This window comes from Actinia tenebrosa, unplaced genomic scaffold (genome assembly GCF_029948245.1).
Source record: "Actinia tenebrosa isolate PJP-AT-01 unplaced genomic scaffold, QUT_ActTen_1.0 PGA_scaffold11__36_contigs__length_13525064, whole genome shotgun sequence".
Classification (NCBI taxonomy): Eukaryota; Metazoa; Cnidaria; class Anthozoa; order Actiniaria; family Actiniidae; genus Actinia; species Actinia tenebrosa.
Window position 1 is genome coordinate 12956046 of NW_028292571.1, and position 18029 is coordinate 12974074.

The 18029-nt window shown below is 36.9% G+C and overlaps 3 protein-coding genes across 3 annotated transcripts in view; 2 read left to right on the plus strand and 1 right to left on the minus strand.

Annotated features, from left to right (window-relative positions):
* Positions 1 to 1199: 1199 nt before the first annotated feature.
* On the plus strand, positions 1200 to 8639 carry LOC116288178 (ras-related protein Rab-11A). Its single transcript, XM_031694932.2, is given in 8 exon segments — positions 1200 to 1298; positions 1492 to 1546; positions 1635 to 1796; positions 2175 to 2208; positions 4219 to 4412; positions 4922 to 5002; positions 6064 to 6182; positions 6184 to 8639. Coding segments are annotated over 7 exon segments (657 nt in total). The 5' UTR covers positions 1200 to 1298; positions 1492 to 1506; the 3' UTR covers positions 6211 to 8639.
* Positions 8106 to 18029, minus strand: part of LOC116288173 (uncharacterized) — a 28185-nt gene continuing 18261 nt past the window's right edge. The window contains exons 3-7 of the mRNA XM_031694925.2: positions 17305 to 17638; positions 13404 to 13889; positions 12403 to 12611; positions 11366 to 11477; positions 8106 to 10534 (exon numbers count right to left, since the gene is read on the minus strand). Of these exons, the coding sequence (XP_031550785.2) occupies positions 10450 to 10534; positions 11366 to 11477; positions 12403 to 12611; positions 13404 to 13889; positions 17305 to 17638 (1226 nt within the window). The 3' untranslated portion in view covers positions 8106 to 10449. The remainder of the gene's footprint in view (positions 10535 to 11365; positions 11478 to 12402; positions 12612 to 13403; positions 13890 to 17304; positions 17639 to 18029) is intronic.
* On the plus strand, positions 14806 to 16432 carry LOC148912617 (uncharacterized protein KIAA1958-like). The gene has a single exon (XM_089027368.1). It carries the CDS (start codon positions 14989 to 14991, stop codon positions 16207 to 16209), a length of 1221 nt encoding a protein of 406 aa, XP_088883494.1. The 5' UTR covers positions 14806 to 14988; the 3' UTR covers positions 16210 to 16432.

Here is an 18029-nt window from a genome sequence, read left to right on the forward strand (position 1 = left end):
CTGAGTATGTAACTCTAGACAAGTCGGGTGCTGTTATAAATCCCGTACGGACTTTACAGGCCCGATTTCGACAGTACTTGCACATGCTGTCTGTGATGGGTACCCCAGTTTGAGGGACTTAAATAAATGTAGATGTAGATGTTACACGACCCGTTCTTTCGCGCAACATTCCTACGAATTGAACATGTTACACACGACAATTTTTCGCGATTTTTAAATGGCAATTTCGATCCCAGCTCTCAAGCCGCGCAGCGTGACGAATCAAAACAAACAGTGTGTTCAAATTGAAACACTTCCTCGACCTCTTTTAAAGCTTGTTTCTTTTTTTTATTTTTTATTTTTATTTTTTTACATCTTTTGTTTGCTTGTCATGTGGAGACCACAGACAAGGCTTTGCTTTGATGAACGATATTAACTCAGACGCGCTGCATCATCTAAGCGGCTCTGGTCAATTAACAATTCATCAACATCTCACAAATTTTCGTCTTCTTCAATTACCGCCGTTATCTCGTTTGACATCAGCCCTGTCCTTGAACTGCATTCTGGAAAAATTGTCGATGAAGCTGTTACACGCATCAACTTGCTGAAAATTCGTTTTGCGAGTTTTTGAAGGAGAATCAAAAACTCGTAACGTGTTGCCGTATTCGAAAATCTACGTGTGCGGTGTGTTAAACGCATCAATTTTTTGTGCAATGGCGTATCGCGAAAACTGAATCGACGCGGAAAATCGTTGCGTGTAACATCACCTTTAGTTGGCATTTTTCCACTCAGTTGAAATCACGCTGAAGTCTTTTTTTTAAGGTTTGAAGCCTGCTGCCATTCTCTTCATCCACCAATTCAATTCCCCTTCTCACCCCTCCCCTTCTCTTCCCCTTAACCCTCAGTCATATATTTGCATTTTCTATTAATTACTAGCTTTACAAAGTTCAATAGTAGAAATATTCCAATAATCCAGTTTCGATATGAAGCTTCGATCCAAACACACGCGCGAGAAAAAAATGAAAAAATGCGGAAGAAAACAGAAAGACCTCTTTAAGACAAATGCTACTAGTATAGATTAAATTTTACTTCAAATCAAATCATTTCATCAAGCTTCAGTATTAATAAGACACTCAAAAATGTCAAAAAAAATGAAAGAAAATGAAGACTTTAAACCGGAAATACCTTGACAACGTCATTTTTGTCTACGAGACTCGTTCCCAGGCAATGATGTCATTTTCCTTATTTGGCACTGTAGGTCTGGCCAAGAGGGCGGCCATTTTTCGTAGCTTCCGCTACAAATTTACGTTGACAATCCGGTAAATATCTGAACCATCCTTAGATATTTTGCTTCAATATTTCACTTCAGAAGCCTTAATTACATAGCTTAAAGTTCCTGCTGTTGATTTTGTGAATTTGAGGAATTCTGGTTGAGAAATATTGTCATTTGTTGAGGTTTATTGAAATTTGCTTTGAAACTGAATAATTTGACTTTGGACTTGGTTGTTATAGCATATACTTTCGACCATGGGAACGAAGGACGACGAATATGACTATCTTTTCAAAGGTAACTATGAGATCCTCCAGCTTCCTGAGATTATTATTTTCTGCTGAATACCTAGCTTATATGATTTTGTACGTTTTTATCTTTATAGTTGTACTTATTGGTGATTCTGGAGTTGGAAAATCAAATTTACTCTCTCGATTTACGAGGAATGAGTTTAACTTGGAGTCAAAATCGACCATTGGGGTTGAATTTGCCACAAGAAGCATCCAAGTAGACGGAAAAACTATAAAAGCTCAGATATGGGATACAGGTATGTGTGGTAAAAAATCAGAGGTCATTTGGAAAGGCAAAGTTGGAACAATTTTGAAGTGAAGTTGCAGAATTTCAGGAGTAGTTTGAAAACAGTGGGAGGAGATCGAGACGAATTCATCCTAAAGTTCCTCTCGAAAACAAATCATTAAGTTTCTAGCTTAATATCTATTCCTGCCAAGCAAGAAACTACTAACTATTCTACTGTTGAAATATCCTCAACATAAATTCATAATCACTTTAAAAAATTACGAATTTCTACTTATAAATATTCAGAGCTGGTTTGAAATATTTTGTACAAATTCGTACCATGAACGAGTCGCTATTCAATTTATGATGAATTCTAACGATATTTATATATTTTTTCTATCATTTTTAGCTGGTCAGGAACGATATAGAGCCATCACAAGCGCGTAAGTACTAAAATTTTCAATATTTCCTGCTAAGATTGTGTCGTAGCATGAATGAATGCAAGATCAAACATGGCTGCCCATCCTGCTTCAGACTTCATGCAGATCAGAGTATTTAATTCTCCAAATCAAAGCCCATATAAGCCCATATTTCATATTTCATAATATTTATTATTTTAGTAATACGAGTGTCAAATCTACATTCGTAATCACAGTTGTTTGGGTTTCAAAGAATCGAGGTTTCCTTTGAAATGTTTTATTTTTACTTTTTGAAAAATATGAAATAAATTTTAACCAAATCATAAATCAACGATAAATATTTGTTACTATTATTCTATCTTTCCTGCGAATTTTTATTTTTGGTTTGTCATGATAATATTTATGATAATTACTTCCCTAAGGACTTTTTAAAATGTGATGTTATTCACTGAATAAACTATGACAAATGCATTTTTTTTTTCATTTCGAAAGTTCATTCAAGCTTTACTTATCCTACTGGCTTAACGAATTGTTCAATTTAAGCATTAATACAGATTTTACATCCAAAAATTCAAACACAAAAAAGCTCGAACATTTTAAAACTTGTTCAATATAACTTTGATTAACATTTTCCATAACTGAAACTGTTTATATGGTTGAAAAAACAATTTGAAATATTTTTTCAAAGTAACCACTTTTAAAGAGATTTATTTTGACATCCAATCAATATCATAACTGTTCATAACTACTTATATGCTTATGGTTGTCATAAATTTGAATTAGCTTTTGTTTTCATCTACACATCTGCTTGCTTCTTGAAGTGGTGATTTTAAATTATGCCAAAGTATGTGTGTAATCTTGACAATATGTATGTCATTGCCTTAAAGGAGGATTTAATACTTAAATTATTCTTTTCAAACTTGACAGTTTAAGTAATGATTTGATATGTGCCAACATAAATGTGTAGTGTTTATGCTGGGGCCATGTTTTGAGAGATTTAAAAATTGAATTATGATAATAATAATATTTTTTAAGAGAGGGATGATGTGATAGTCGCAACTGAGAAATTTGTGACCCTCTATATTTAACGTCTCTAATTGAGATGGGACAGCTATTTTGTGTGGTCATCAAAGCCACGGTGAAGGTCTAACCATTTGCAGATATTTTTATCAGCGAAGGCAGCACCTTCTAATCAGCTATTTTAAGACTCTGAGTGTGAGTCTGGCCGCAGAGGCTTGAGCCCAGGACCTCCCACACAAGAGACCAATGAGCTAACCAACTGGGTTAACTGGGAGGCGACTTTCCTTATTTAAACCCAAGAGTGTTTCTCACATGTAACCCCAATAATTTCCCATCTTGATCAGTAATACTAAACAGAGATGATTTATAAATGTTATCAGTTGCTTGCTTCTTTCTTGTTTCACAAAGATGGGTGGGGTAGCAGTAGTGCTCTTGCCTCTCATCCTTGTGGTCTGGGTTCAATAGACTTCCTTGGCTGGGGGGTAATGTTTTCCTATTTCAGACCATGTGTCATTCCCTAGAGTATCATTTCTTTGTTTAATGGTTGTACAAGAGAAGTCACATGAATATTGATACAACTCAAATGAAGAATCTTATCCTCATGGAAAACAATTATGCCCAAGCCTAGGAAATCTATAGACCTCCTCGGTTCTGACGTAATGTTGTCCCATTTCAGACCATGTCATTCCCTAGAATATCATTTCTTTTGTTCAGTGGTTGCACTCAGTTGCACATGAGTAGACACATGAATATGGATGCAACTCAAACAAATAAGCTCATTCTCAAGGGAATGACGCATGGTCTGAAATGGGAAAACATTATGCCCGAGCCAAGGAGGTCTATTCCTGGAGTCTGCATCTTGGACTAGAGTTTGTATGCTTTGCTTACGCTTCTTTGCAAAGCTGACTTCCAGTGCCATGTTCGTTAAATCAATATAGCACAGTTCTCAACCAATCAGAGCATGCATATCAATGTGGTTATAAATATATTAAAATAATTTACCTTCTATTGCAGGTATTATCGGGGAGCCGTTGGTGCATTGCTGGTCTACGACATTGCTAAACACTTGACTTATGAAAACGTCGAGAGATGGTTAAAGGAACTGCGAGACCATGCCGACAGTAACATTGTGATCATGTTGGTTGGAAACAAGAGTGATTTGAGACATTTAAGAGCTGTACCTACGGATGAAGCCAAGGCATTTGCAGGTATAAGTATGTTACCGGCCAGGAGGTCCATATAGGGAAAAACTGTGCCAGAGGTTTTGAACATACAGAGCAAGGCCATTAGGCAGAGATCCCTTTTCAAGACTGAGGGCAAAGTGTTTTCCTATTGCGACTGAATTTAATCCTGACAATAAACAACTTGTTATTTTTCCCCCTTTACTTACTCCCTTTAAAAAAACATACTAAATTCCTAAGAAAGTTCAAATTCACAGCAATATTCCAAAAAAATTTCAGTCGAAAAAAAAGGTTTTGAACCCACATCACAAATGATTATGAAATACTTTCCAAAATAATACACTTTTCAACCACATTGTTGGCCCCTAGACTTGAAATTTCAGACAAAGCAGCCAAAAGTCCAATTGAAATATGAAAGATACTAGTCATGCGTGATGTGAATTAGCTGTAAACATCCCTAATTAACAATGAAGTAATCAATAAAGTGTGTCATCTATGCTTTTTTGTTCATGCTGTATTATTTTTTTCCTGTTTAGAAAAAAATGGCTTATCTTTCATAGAGACGTCTGCATTGGATTCAACCAATGTTGAAGTAGCTTTTCAAAACATATTAACAGGTAAGATGACTCCTCAGGAAAAGAACCATTATTAGTTCTTGCAAAGCCAGTGCTAAGATCTAGTTTTAAATTTGGTGGGTAAATTTTTTTTTCTTTTTTTGGTATTGAGTAAGGTTCATATTTGGACAGAAATGTCTGCATTTTTAACTCCATTTTTTTCAAACCGCTTACAACAAAATTACAACAAAATACAAACATTAAGGTGTCCCGCTATATTAACCCTTTAACTACTAAGGTCCAACCTCATTATTCTGCTTGTGTTCCTAGAGCTATTCAGAAAGTTGACCAAAATTGTGTCACAATCATTTGTGTGAAGTTTCTGGATTTTGATTGAATAATACCTCAAGTATGACAACTGAACAATGGGTTACTCTAGGGTATTTTCTTGGGTGAACACAGGCTGATGAAAATAATGATAATTTCTGGCCTGTTTTGGCCAGCTCAGGAAAATCCGCAGATTTTTTAATGGCCTGATTTGGCCTTTTTAGTAATCTAAGGGTTAAACCACCTGGACCAATAAAATGATGGTTAAAAATGGAGGACCTAAATAGGGCTTTGAAATGTCTACATGTAGGGTAAAATAGGCTGTTTGCATGATGCAGTCATTTTGATATCACTACCAAAATGCTTCGCAAATTTTCTTTGTTTCTTTGTTATTCAAATTTGTATTCCCTCATGAGAGTAGTAAGACAATAGACCTCCTCGGCTCTGACGTAATGTTTTCCCATTTCAGATCATGTCTCATTCTCTTGAGAATAATATTCTTTGTTTGAGTTGTATCCATATTCATTTTCTCATGTGCAACTGAGCGCAAACCTTAACCAAAGAAATGATGCTCTCTGGAATGACATGGTCTGAAATGGGACAACATTATGTCAGAGCCGAGGAGGTCTATTGCTGCTAATTAACTGAAAAAAAAAAATGATTCAAGGGATTCTGGTAGTGCTAGTAAATGATGTCATAATGCAAGTGTCTTAGGATACAATAACTTATACATCTTAATCGTAATCACATAGTTTTTTTCTTAGAGAAATATTGATGCCTGTTTTGATTTCTTGCAGAAATCTACCACATTGTGTCTCAAAAGCAGATCCATGACTCCCCCACCTCCGACGGCAGCCACCCTAGTAATAATGTACAAACCATTCATGTAGCACCTACGACAGACGAGGACAGAAAGAAAAAAAGTACAGTGTTGCAATGCATAGATTCCTATCAGCAATTCCGAATTCCTGCTTTGTTGGTAATATTATTCTTTTCTATCTTAAACTACTTCCCAGGGGGGGAATTAAATAACATTTAATGGGGAACACTGAATAACTTGTGATTTAGTTTCTAAGGAAATTGTCATAGTGACCCCCCCTGACTTAGTAGAAGTAAATACATGCACACACACCCCCACACATGCTTATTATATGTGTTGAAATAACTTGTGAGTCAGTTTCAAAACACTTGTTTAATTCTTTGTTTGCTTTTGTGTTGATAACAGGGTTATCAATACTAGCTTGAGTAAGTGGCAAAATGTAATCAATGGGCATCAGTGATTGAATCTTTCTGACGTTTCCCCTAAATTTTTGGGAACTTTAATCAAAATAGGCAGCAAGTTCACTTAAAATACCCAGCGAGATTCGCCCCCAGCTTCTGTTGAAAACCCTGTGATAATGTTGTCCAAAAGACTGGGAGGTTGATGACGTAATGTGTAAAAAATCAGAATGATCCTCATAACAAAGATGAGCAACCATGTTGATGTTCATGACATGAAAAGATTTCTGAGGTTAGTATACAGTATGCCAAAAAGTGTAGAAAACTAAATGATTCAAATGACAAAGACATGGTGGCCGTGATGGTGTAGATAACAAGAGAATGTACCAAAAATATTTTGTTAGAGTACACCAATATTTTGGCAATGACCTCAGTGAAGCAAACCAAATGATTTAACAAGATTGCAGTGGCCATGTTGATCACATCTCTCTTTACTTAAACATGCAAACAAAGAATTAAAACATTCTTGTGCAAATTCTTGTCTACACCAAAGTTCCTGTGGTCTTATTATTAGAATTGTATACACCTAATTGAAAAAACGTAGTCAGGTTGGAGAAGGTCATATCATCGAAGCTAAGACCGAAAAGGATTGTGGGTACTCTGAAATGTGTATTATATTTGCATATAGACATGTAAAAATGCACAGTAGAGCAAAGTCGGTCAACCTAGATGATGCATAAAATGTGCACAGAAAGGGAAAACTGCAATACGCATGAAATTAACACAATCTTTGGCTTCCCATGCTCCCCTTCGGTCTTAGCTTTGATGATATAACCTTTTTTGAACCCGACAACGTTTTTTCAATCAGGAATATTGTACAGTATCTACATTTGCCTTACATTTTCGGTATTAAAAATATCCTTAATTCCAGGAATAAGTTGATTATTAAAGCAGCTTAATAGATTCTTTTGCCCCTCAGAGATTACAGAGATTATACATGTCCTTAGAGTTATATTGCGAGTCCTATTCATCATTTGGTAAATACTGCTATCTGTTACCAGACTTATTTCTATCAACCATTTCGAGATTGAGGAAAGATATGGACCAATTTTGCACTGCAGTGCACTGTAGGATTGTTGTAGGGAACATATTACCAAGATGGCTCCTCTTTCATCCACCTAAACAATCCCACAATGCACTGAAAAGCCATATATCAACCAAGTCTTTTTTGTTAATCAATGGCTAATAGGTATGGCCTTGTTTAGAAGTTGATTATTTATAGAATGTACTGCAATAGGGAATATTGGTAGCCTGTGTGCAGCGGGACTTTTCTCTCTTAACAGTTAGTTTGTTCAGCTGCACGCAGGCTAGAATATTGGGTGCCAGCAGTATGACATGCAGATGAGACAAGGGGGTCAATATCGTATTATATTAACCCATTTGCCTCCCTTTAATGGTTTTATGAAAACGAAAAAATTAGTTTGACTGCATACTTGGTAGTAATTTCAATATAGAGGCTCTGCACCATCACATGAAGGCAGCCATGACAGGAGGCACAGCAAATGAGTCTTTTCCCCCTGGGAAACTAAGGTCTTTCTACTGTAAACCAGATTAGATTACATTTCATTTTTTTTTTTTTTTTTTGCATTCTCTCATGGCTGCCATCACTTGTCATGTTAATGCAAAGATGCTATTGATGTAGACCAAATATTAGATTCCCTACATTTTGATATTTTGATGGATTTGCAAATAGGTCTGTAGTTAATGTCAGAGTATCAAAAGCAGTATTTGCCAAGTGATACGGGCTATAGAGGAGCTTGATGGCTATTTTAGGGGATGAAATAGACGCCATCTCGGAAATACGTGCCCTAAAATAGCCCCACAATGCACTGCAATGACAGCTAGACCCAGTCTTCCTCAACCTCAATGGCTAATATGTACATTGTACTTGATGTTAATGGTAAAAGAATGCGTGGTTAAGTGTAAAAAGGTGTTACTTTATTATAAAAGCTCATTCCATAAAGAACTGATTAATCCAAGATTACAAATGCTGGACTTTTTTTTATCTATTAAATTTACTTCAAAATGCAATGTATTTTTTATTGCATTGTAAATGAGATTTTGAACCCTTAATTAAAGAGCAGCAATATAATTATCTGTGTCGTTAGTGTTTTATTAAGTCAATATTTTTGTGAGATTTTGGTTGAATAGGCGTTGTTGAACTAGGGACTGAGCAATAGACCTCCTTAGCTATGTAACTCTCGAGCGTAATGTTTCATTTCGTGTCATTCCCTTGAGATTAATATTCTTTGTTTGAGTTGTATCCATATTTATGTGTCTTTTCGTGTGCAACCGAGCGCAAACCTTAAACAAGAAATGATACTCTAGGGAATGACATGTGGTCTGAAATGGGACAACATTACGTCAGAGCCGAGGAGGTCTTTAGACCTCCTAGGCTTGGGCGTAATGTTTTCCTTGAGGATAAGATTATTTGTTTGAGTTGTATCAATATTCATGTGACTTCTTTTGCGCAACCGTTACACAAAGAAATGATACTCTAGGGAATGACACTTTGTCTGAAATGTAAATACATTACGCCCGAGCCGAGATGTATATTGATATTTGTTAAATGAAGCATCAACTCCCCAAAAATTCTCCCAAAAAAACTCCCCAAAGTCTAACCTCAAAATCGAGCAGGTTCGACTAAGGGGGAAAAATTTGACGATCCATATATCTTGCAACCTGTAAAGCTTTTATTACTGCCATAATCGTTTGCACGCGTGTTTAGGTAAGTAGCACCTTTTGTGCTATTGTACTCCAAAATTAAATCACGATGATGAAGGTGATGATTTTGACGATGACAATGGTATAGATGATGAAATACACTAACTTGATAATGAAATCTAAACATTCAAGAACCATTTGATAGTGATAGTACAATGACGTCATTGTTCATAGAGCGGCATATCTACCGAGAAAACTCCAAACAGAGCATATTTTCTTGTGTTTTGGCTTCCTTACATCAAAAAAATATACAAGGGTCTGAGTTATTAAATCTTTGATTATTGAAAACCAAAAATCCTGTACGTCGCGTGTACAAATCGAAGAGGTCCCACAAACATTAAAAGAGCTAAAACAAGAAATCATTTAAGCTATATACAGGGCAAAACTAACTGATGTTGATTGGATAATGCATGAATGAAGGCTTTTTCCTTTAATTCGGTACCGAATTACTACAAAATGATTGCTAGTTTATTTGCCTAAAAGATATAGAATTTTGCCGTTGATTATAAAAGCTATAGTTATTTGATTGGAGAATCGATTCAAATCTATATTTTTATGAATACACCTCATTGAAAGAACGTAGTCGGGTTCGAGAAGGTCATATCATCGAAGCTAAGACCGAAAAGGATTTTGGGTACTCCGAAATGTGTATTATATTTGCATAAAGACATGTAAAAATGCACAGTAGAGCAAAGTCGGTTGACCTAGATTAACAACATGCCAAAGCCATGATGCATTAAATGTGCACAGGAAGGGAAAGCTGCATATCATAAATTAGCATAGTTGTTTGTCTTCCCATGCTCCCCTTCGGTCTTAGCTTTGATGATATAACCTTTTTTTGAACCCGACAATGATTTTTCGATTTTGAGCAGATTATTTTATATATAATCAGTTTTATAGGCAAGTAGCCTTCGTAATAAAATTACACAATAACAAGAAAGCAAAACAGTGAACATAGCGTGACACTAGAGAAAAGGGTTTGCACATGCACATAGTATGTGTACACGAATTAGTTGAAAACATTTTAGTACCCAGAGCTCCTCCTCCCGTTCCACCCTGGGGTTTTAAAAGTCGTCAATAGCACCCAAACTCTTTGTATCTAGGGAGAAAATGGTGAAATGTGTGCATGCGTAAACGCTTTTCATTAGTGCATGTAGCCTGCCAGAAAAAAAAGTTATTATTCAGCGACACGGACAGCTCGCCCCAACGCGTTGAGCAACGTAGACCAACTGATATCCGATGTTGTGCTGTTGACGGCCACGTTGCCTGTAGAATTGAGTAATAAATTGATAAATTTAGGCTTAATTTGTCTGTTTCGTACGGGGGAAATACCATGAATACCAATTCTTTTCAAATTTTTTTATGAGAAACTATAAATTTGAATAAGTAAGAGAGAAAATTCGTGAAGAATCTTGGTCGGAGATTCAAAAATGAAGCCATCATGCAAACGGCTAATTTAGCCCGGCTCAAGCTTGTTGCCTCTGTTGCAATAGACTGTTTTTGAATCAGTGCAATACCACAGTGTTCCTTGATTTCATGTACTCAGGATTGGCTTCATTTAGAAAAGGAGAGAAAGAGAGAAAGAGAGAAGAGAGAAAGAGAGAAAGAACTGCATACCTAGATAATTCCTATTGGTGCTTGCATCCTTTCCCATGTGAAAAGACGGGCAAAAAAGTGACCGCCATGTTGGTTGACATGTTCGGAAAAAGATTCTAAAATTTAATCTTTTGTCAAAATCAACCAAAATGGCGGCTGTGACGTTACATGTACCCTATCCTATACCCTTATTGATACAACGGACATCTTGAATTATGGGATATGGAGGGTACAAAGTGGCGGGTTTACTTTTTCGAATAATTATAAATTTTGAAGTGTTGCATATCGTTCCAACTACCAGCAAATTCAATTGCTTTTTAGATGTGCTTCTCATTGAAAAGCTTAAAGTCACATAAAAAGACATCCTGACAGCTGTGCAGTCTATAAATTTTTTAATAGTTGCCCCCTTCGTCATCCCATTTCTTTATTAAAACAATAGAATTCAAGATGGCCGCCGTATCGGTAAGGACTATTGTAGTTGGACCATATGCATATTATTACCTCGATCTTCGACACCTGCTTAGTCCATGCCATCCACACTTCGTTGAATAGTAGGAGGCATAATAAACCGTGGTATAGTAGCCATAGGTTCTTGTCTCTGCTCTACAGTCAGCTGTAAAGAGTTTAAAAATCATCGACAAGTCAGGTGATATTTCCCGCCATTTCTGGCATGTTAACTTAATCTGTCAGAGCCTGGGTTTTAAAACTTTTTAGAGCTTTTAAGAGTGGTGTCACTCGCTTGGAAAAACGAAAAACGAAAACTTTTTTTCATGACAGGGTTTTGTCGTCCAAAGTTCTAATAGACCGGTTTCGATTTCCAAATTACCGCTAGCTGTTTTTCTTGATTACAGATTTATTTACACCGTGTTAATGGCTTCGATCTTGTGAAGAATATTCACGTGTTCCAGTCAAGGCCGTCGAATTTCAAAGTCTTTGTATTGTTGAAATTGTGCATTCTTACTTTATGTACTAGGTTGGTATTTGTGAATATATTTAAACATTGATACGAGACAACCCTGTGTAAATGAGTCTGTAATCAAGGAACACAGCGGTAACTTCGAATTCGAAACGTACTGGTCTAAATTGTTTCGGTCGCAACTTAAGTGGGTGGAAATACTATATTCTTGGAGTGCAACCATGTCACCAAAAAATCCCTTGAGATGAAATAACAATGAAACAGCCGCCATCTTGGTTGATTTAACAAGAGAAACTTAATGAGGAATGCTTTATAACCAACATGGCGGCTATACGTAACATGCACCCCAAGAATAGGAGAATACTAATGAAACAGCATCCATGTTGTTTGATCTAACAAGAGAAGCTAATGAGGAATGCTTTATATAGTAACCAACATGGCGGCTATGACGTAACATGCACTCCAAGAATAGGATACCAAACAAACAGCCGCCATGTTGGTTGATCTAACAAGAGAATCTAATGAGGAATGCTTTGTTATCGTCAACAAACATGGCGGCTATGACGTAACATTACCTCAAGAATAGAGTTCCGAAGGCATTAGCAGGACGCAACCGACTTACCTCTACAGCCTGATCCGTATCTATGGTAACAGCGATTGCAGTCACACCTATACGAACCAATAAGGTTCACGCAACGCGAGTAAGCTGGGCAGGAGTAGGTACCAGATGAACATTCGTTAATGTCGCTGCAGCTGGTGGCGGAGACTGGTGGACGAGGGCCGTATCCCGAGTTACAGTAGCATTTGTACGAGCCCATAGTGTTCACACATCTACAATAGTATTAAAGATAGCGATTGAGTATGCACCTATTTCAAAAAACATTGTCGGTCGGAGATCTGAAATCTGAGACCGAAAGGAATTGTAGGTTGTAAGCTGTAAATTGTTTTGTGGTTTTAATCAGTAGCTCACAAAAAGTTAATATCTTGATATACTAACTAGTACTTTGAGCGATGACCTGCGCTGGCAAACCATCTGAATGTATATTGAATTTTTAACGAGAAAACACTCAGTCCCCCACAATTCTAATCGGTCTCAGATTTCTGAATTCAGCCAGTATCCAACCGACAACGTTTTTTGAAATAGGTGTATATATTCTAAAAATATAATTGGCTTATTGACTCAAGCGAAGAATATATGATCCAGTAATGGAATACATAATACAGAATATGGTTCCTGATATATGGAAAATTTGTGGGCTCACAGGCTCAGTATGGGAGATGGACGCTCTTAGTAATGTGTTCCTGTTCTGGAAATATGTTGGCTCACAGACCCAGTATGGGAGATGGACGCTCTTAGTAATGTGTTCCTGATCTGGAAATATGTTGACTCACAGACCCAGTATGGGAGATGGATGCTTCTAGTAATGGGCTCCTGATCTAGGAATATGCTGGCTCACAGACCCAGTTTTGAAGAAATAGAAAACGCGCACGTAAGCTGTGTGCAGTTATAAAGCACGCGGGGGTTGGCAGAACACGAGAGAAGTGTTAGAACAAGCACGACGCGTAGCGGAATGCTTCTCGACACTTTTCGAGTGTTCTGCCAATCCCCAAGCGTTTACTTACCGTGAGTTGGATGGGCATGGATTCCTTGTGCATTCATTAACATCAACGCATGTGTGTGGTCCATTATTCGTCCAACCACTAAGGCATATACAGTGATATGAGCCCACAGTGTTAACGCACCTGGACGATTGGGGACATGTACCTGGCTTATCAACACATTCATTTAAATCCTTACAGACTGGCAGTCGTGCGTTCGTAGGGACTGGGTACCAGCCGTCATTACATTGGCAGCGCCAGCTTCCTATTGTATTAATACATCTTGCCTGCGGGTCACAGCCGTGGATCCCGCGGGAGCACTCATTTATGTCCACGCACCGGAATTTGGACACTTTTTCGTAGCCGGAGTTGCAGATGCAGTTGTAGCTTCCGACTGTATTAACGCATGTTGAGCCCGCAGAACATTTATGAGATCCCTCAGTGCATTCATTGCTGTCCGTGCATACAGGATGTTCACCGCTTCCCTTCCATCCTGGAATGCAGTTGCACCTGAATTTTAAAAAATCCGAAAACAAAAAAGTGAGAAAGAAAGCCGTGAAGAAAGAACAAAAAAGTAAAATAAAATATTTTGTAAATCAAAGATTTTCTTCATCTTTCGTAATCATTTCCCAAAGCAAGTGGCCTATGCCGAAATTCACGAGTCTAATGAATTTGGAATTGCATACATTTAAAATGAATAAGAAAAAAATATGAAATATACATACTTTGTATATTTACATATATTAATATTCATAAACGAAAAGTGTGAAAAGCGCGCGAAAACATGGCACGTTTGCACCATGGCATGCAAGATGAATATATCAAAGAACTGAGTAAGAAGCTGTAGTAGGGAGAGCAAAATATTTCCCATTTTACGAGGAAAAGATCAAAGAAATAGTCACGTTTGGACTACTGATAGATACATAAACGATTACTAAAGCAGTAGAAGTAACTCAGACGGCAGACGACACTTCAGCTCAGCTCCAAATGCGGTCGCTTGAGATCCTTAGTGAATCGCCTGTTGTCGTTCTTCAGCAGCTCCTCGTTCTCTCGCTAAAACTCCAATATTTTCAAGTAATACACAGTCTATAAGCCGTATAATTGATATCTAAACTGAAGGTATAGAATGAACTCGCCTGGGCAGTGAAATTTCTATGAACACTCGAGAAATCATTATCTTATTCTCAGTCAAGTCATTGAACCAGACATGAGACCGACTCGTTGGAAAGCCCTTATACAACGACCTCGAAAAAAGTAGCGTTTTGATCCAGAATCTGCACTTCGAGCCGAAATTCAGGTAAGAAACTTTGACTCCTAAAACGTTAAGTATAAATTGATGTAAGTGTTTTTATGACTATTTATTTTATTTTCATAACTCGAGTCATAATAAATCAACCAAATGTCACCAACTTGTATTATTATACATTTTACTAAGTACCTCAATTCTGATTGGTCGAGAGCCCTCAGCCAATCCCTGATATCGTGTGAACTCGACATGATAAATGTATTATCTGTAGGTTTTCCTACAGATAATACATTTATCATGTCAAGTTCATTCAAGGTCACGCTGTGGTAGCTTTGCCAAGGGCATTGAGATCTATCCATCGAGATGGCATCCTCACGCTTTGCTTCGCTTTCCGAAGAAGAAATAAATAATCTCTTAGAAGAAAAAGATTCAAAAAATACGAAAAGGTCGACAAAAGGGAGCGTAAAAGTCTTCAGCGAATACCTAAAGGAGAAAAAACTTCAAGAACCAAAGGAGAAGAAATCGTTAGCCGAAATGTTGAAGTCATTTTACGCAGAAGCAAGAAAAAGCAACGGCGATTTATATTCCAAAAGCTCTCTCCACAGCTTAAGGTTTGGACTCAATAGACACTTCAAAAATACCCAAGGAACTGACATCATAAACGATCCAGAATCTGGTGAGGCAAATAAAGTTTTTCTAGCACAGTGTGTTGATCTTAAAAAACAAGGACTCGGCAAAATTCAACACAAACCTCCAATCCTCGAAAATGATCTTAAAAAACTCTATGAGTGTGGAGTTTTTGGCTTACAAGACCCAAGAACACTGCAAAACAAAGTATTTTTTGAGATAATGCTGTTTTTCTGCCGCCGTGGTCGTCAAAACCTCAGAGAGTTAAAAATTTCAGACTTCTCATTCAGCGTAGACGACAAAGGATCTCGATATGTGTATAAAGCTGGCGACGAGCTGACAAAAAACAGGAGAGAGGACGACGACGGTTTAGAAGGAGGAATTATGTATGAAAAACCCGGACCGAACTGTCCTGTTGCCTCGTTAGAACTTTATATTAAACACTTAAATCCAAAGAACCAGTTTTTGTTCCAAAGACCGAAGAAAAACGCAAGAATTGGTGTTGACGAGATTTGTTATGACAACATGGTAGTTGGTGAACGGATGCTTGGAGAGAAAATGAAGGTTATCTCTCAAGAAGCAAAACTTTCAAAGCTGTATACCAATCACTCTATTAGAGCTACATCTCTAACCATCCTGGATAGGGCTGGTTTTGAAGCACGCCACATCATGTCGGTAAGTGGTCATAAAAGCGAGAGCAGCCTGAGGAGCTACTGTCAAACAGACATAAACACAAAAAGAAGAATGTCAGAAACCATCACTGCTGCATCACTTGGAACTGACTCTACGAGTGTAGATACTAGCATAGCTGTAAGTAGTGAAACTCTTAACTTAACGCCTACATTTACTCTTTCACAAGAAGAACTTTTGATGGGAGAATTTAGTGTTAGCAACTCCCACTCAGAAATTTCGAAAAACTATAATTTTGTGAATTGTAACGTCACTTTCAATAGCTAGAGCTAAAGTTGTTTTTTCCTTAGCTTCCTTTTTACGAGAATGTCATTTCTTGTTTACTTCTGATACTTTAATAAGATTTTTAAGGCCATTCACTTTGGCATCTGAATTATTATAGGTTTCATTCACTCCGGCGACATTTTTGTTGTTGTTGTCGTATCCTTTAGGCTTACATAACTTATAAATTTCTCAGTTTACATAACGTTTTTATTCAGAATTTGTATTTATCTTCAGTATTATGTACAAAAACAATTATTTAAGAAATTTTTATTAACTTATTTTCATATATTTTGTGAAGAATTATTGAAATATTTTCAAATAAAAATTTTGCGTTTTTCACGCGACATCATGGCGTTCATATTTCATGTCTCTATAATTTAATGTTTATGTTAATGTTTTTCCAGTATACAAAATGTATAATAAAGCAATTATTGAATTCGGTTATCGCATGATATCGTAAATTATCAAAACCTCGGCTGTGTTATCTGCCGAAGCCTTCGGCTTCGGCAGATAACACAGACTCGGTCTTGATAATTTACGATATCATGCTCAACCTCATCCAATAATTGCTTATTATCAGCGAAGTGCAGATGAATGCAAGCTCGACAAATTTAAGGTCATTTGTTGTTTATATCGTTGTTGAATATTTCATAAATAAATCGAGGCTAATATTTCAGTTTCAAATACTCTGTTGTTCAGGGATAGCCTTGATATTTAACTCCATGTCTTCCAGTTATAATAGGATGAGAAAACTAGCTAAAAACTAGTGTGAGCTGCGTCGGTGTTTCTAATGAAACAGTAATGATATCATAAGAGGGTAAAAGTTTACACCGTGAAAAGATGAAAAAGTGAAAAAACGTACTGACGTTTCGGATGGTAGTGGAAATTCAAAGTGTTTGTGTTGTTGAAGTTTTGCATTCTTTACTTTATTGTTGTGGTATTTGTGAATATTTTGAACCTAAAATGAGTCTAACCTTGAGTAAATGAGACTACTAAAAAACACAGCGTTATTTTACTTAACTGGAAAAAAATAATTCTGAGCAACAGAAATTAACGCCTTGCGTAACGCTAGAGTGTGTGACAGTCATGAGATTTTACCTGTATCCTCCTGGATAATTGTGACAAGTAGCATGGATGTCACACACGTCTGTATACTGGCATTCATCAGTATCATTACAAAACCGACCACAAATCAAAGACCAGCCAATCAAAGAAGGACATTTACAGCGATATGATCCTTCAGTGTTCACGCAAATGGCGGGAGCAACGCAGTCATGCAAGCCAGCGGTACACTCATTTACGTCAACACAGGAAGATGCAGAGCTATTCCATTGATATCCCGTATGGCAGATACAAGGAGATAAAGGGTCTGGAGGATTATTAGGGCAATCACCATGGATACTGCAGACTTCACCACCAATTATGGGACAAGCTAAAAGAAAGATACGATATCTGTTTCTCAAGATTTATCGTTTTGTTTTATCGATTTTTTTAATGTGCGCACATGCAAGTTTTCTTGCTACCCCATTCATTTCACTTTTATGCATATATTCACTCTTACGCGCATTTGATCATATACACATGCTAATTTGCGCGTTATAAGTAATAAATTATTATTATTATTATTATTATAGAATCTTCAAAAAATAAAAACACCAAGCAAAAACAAAACATAACGAGCAAACAAGAAATGAATAAATAAATAAATAAATAAAATTGAAACCAAAGATTAGAAATAAGAAATTAAAAAACCCTGGGGGCTATAAGCAATGAAAATAAGTAACATGAAAAAAGATTTCGATTCTCAAGAGAAGAGGATTCTT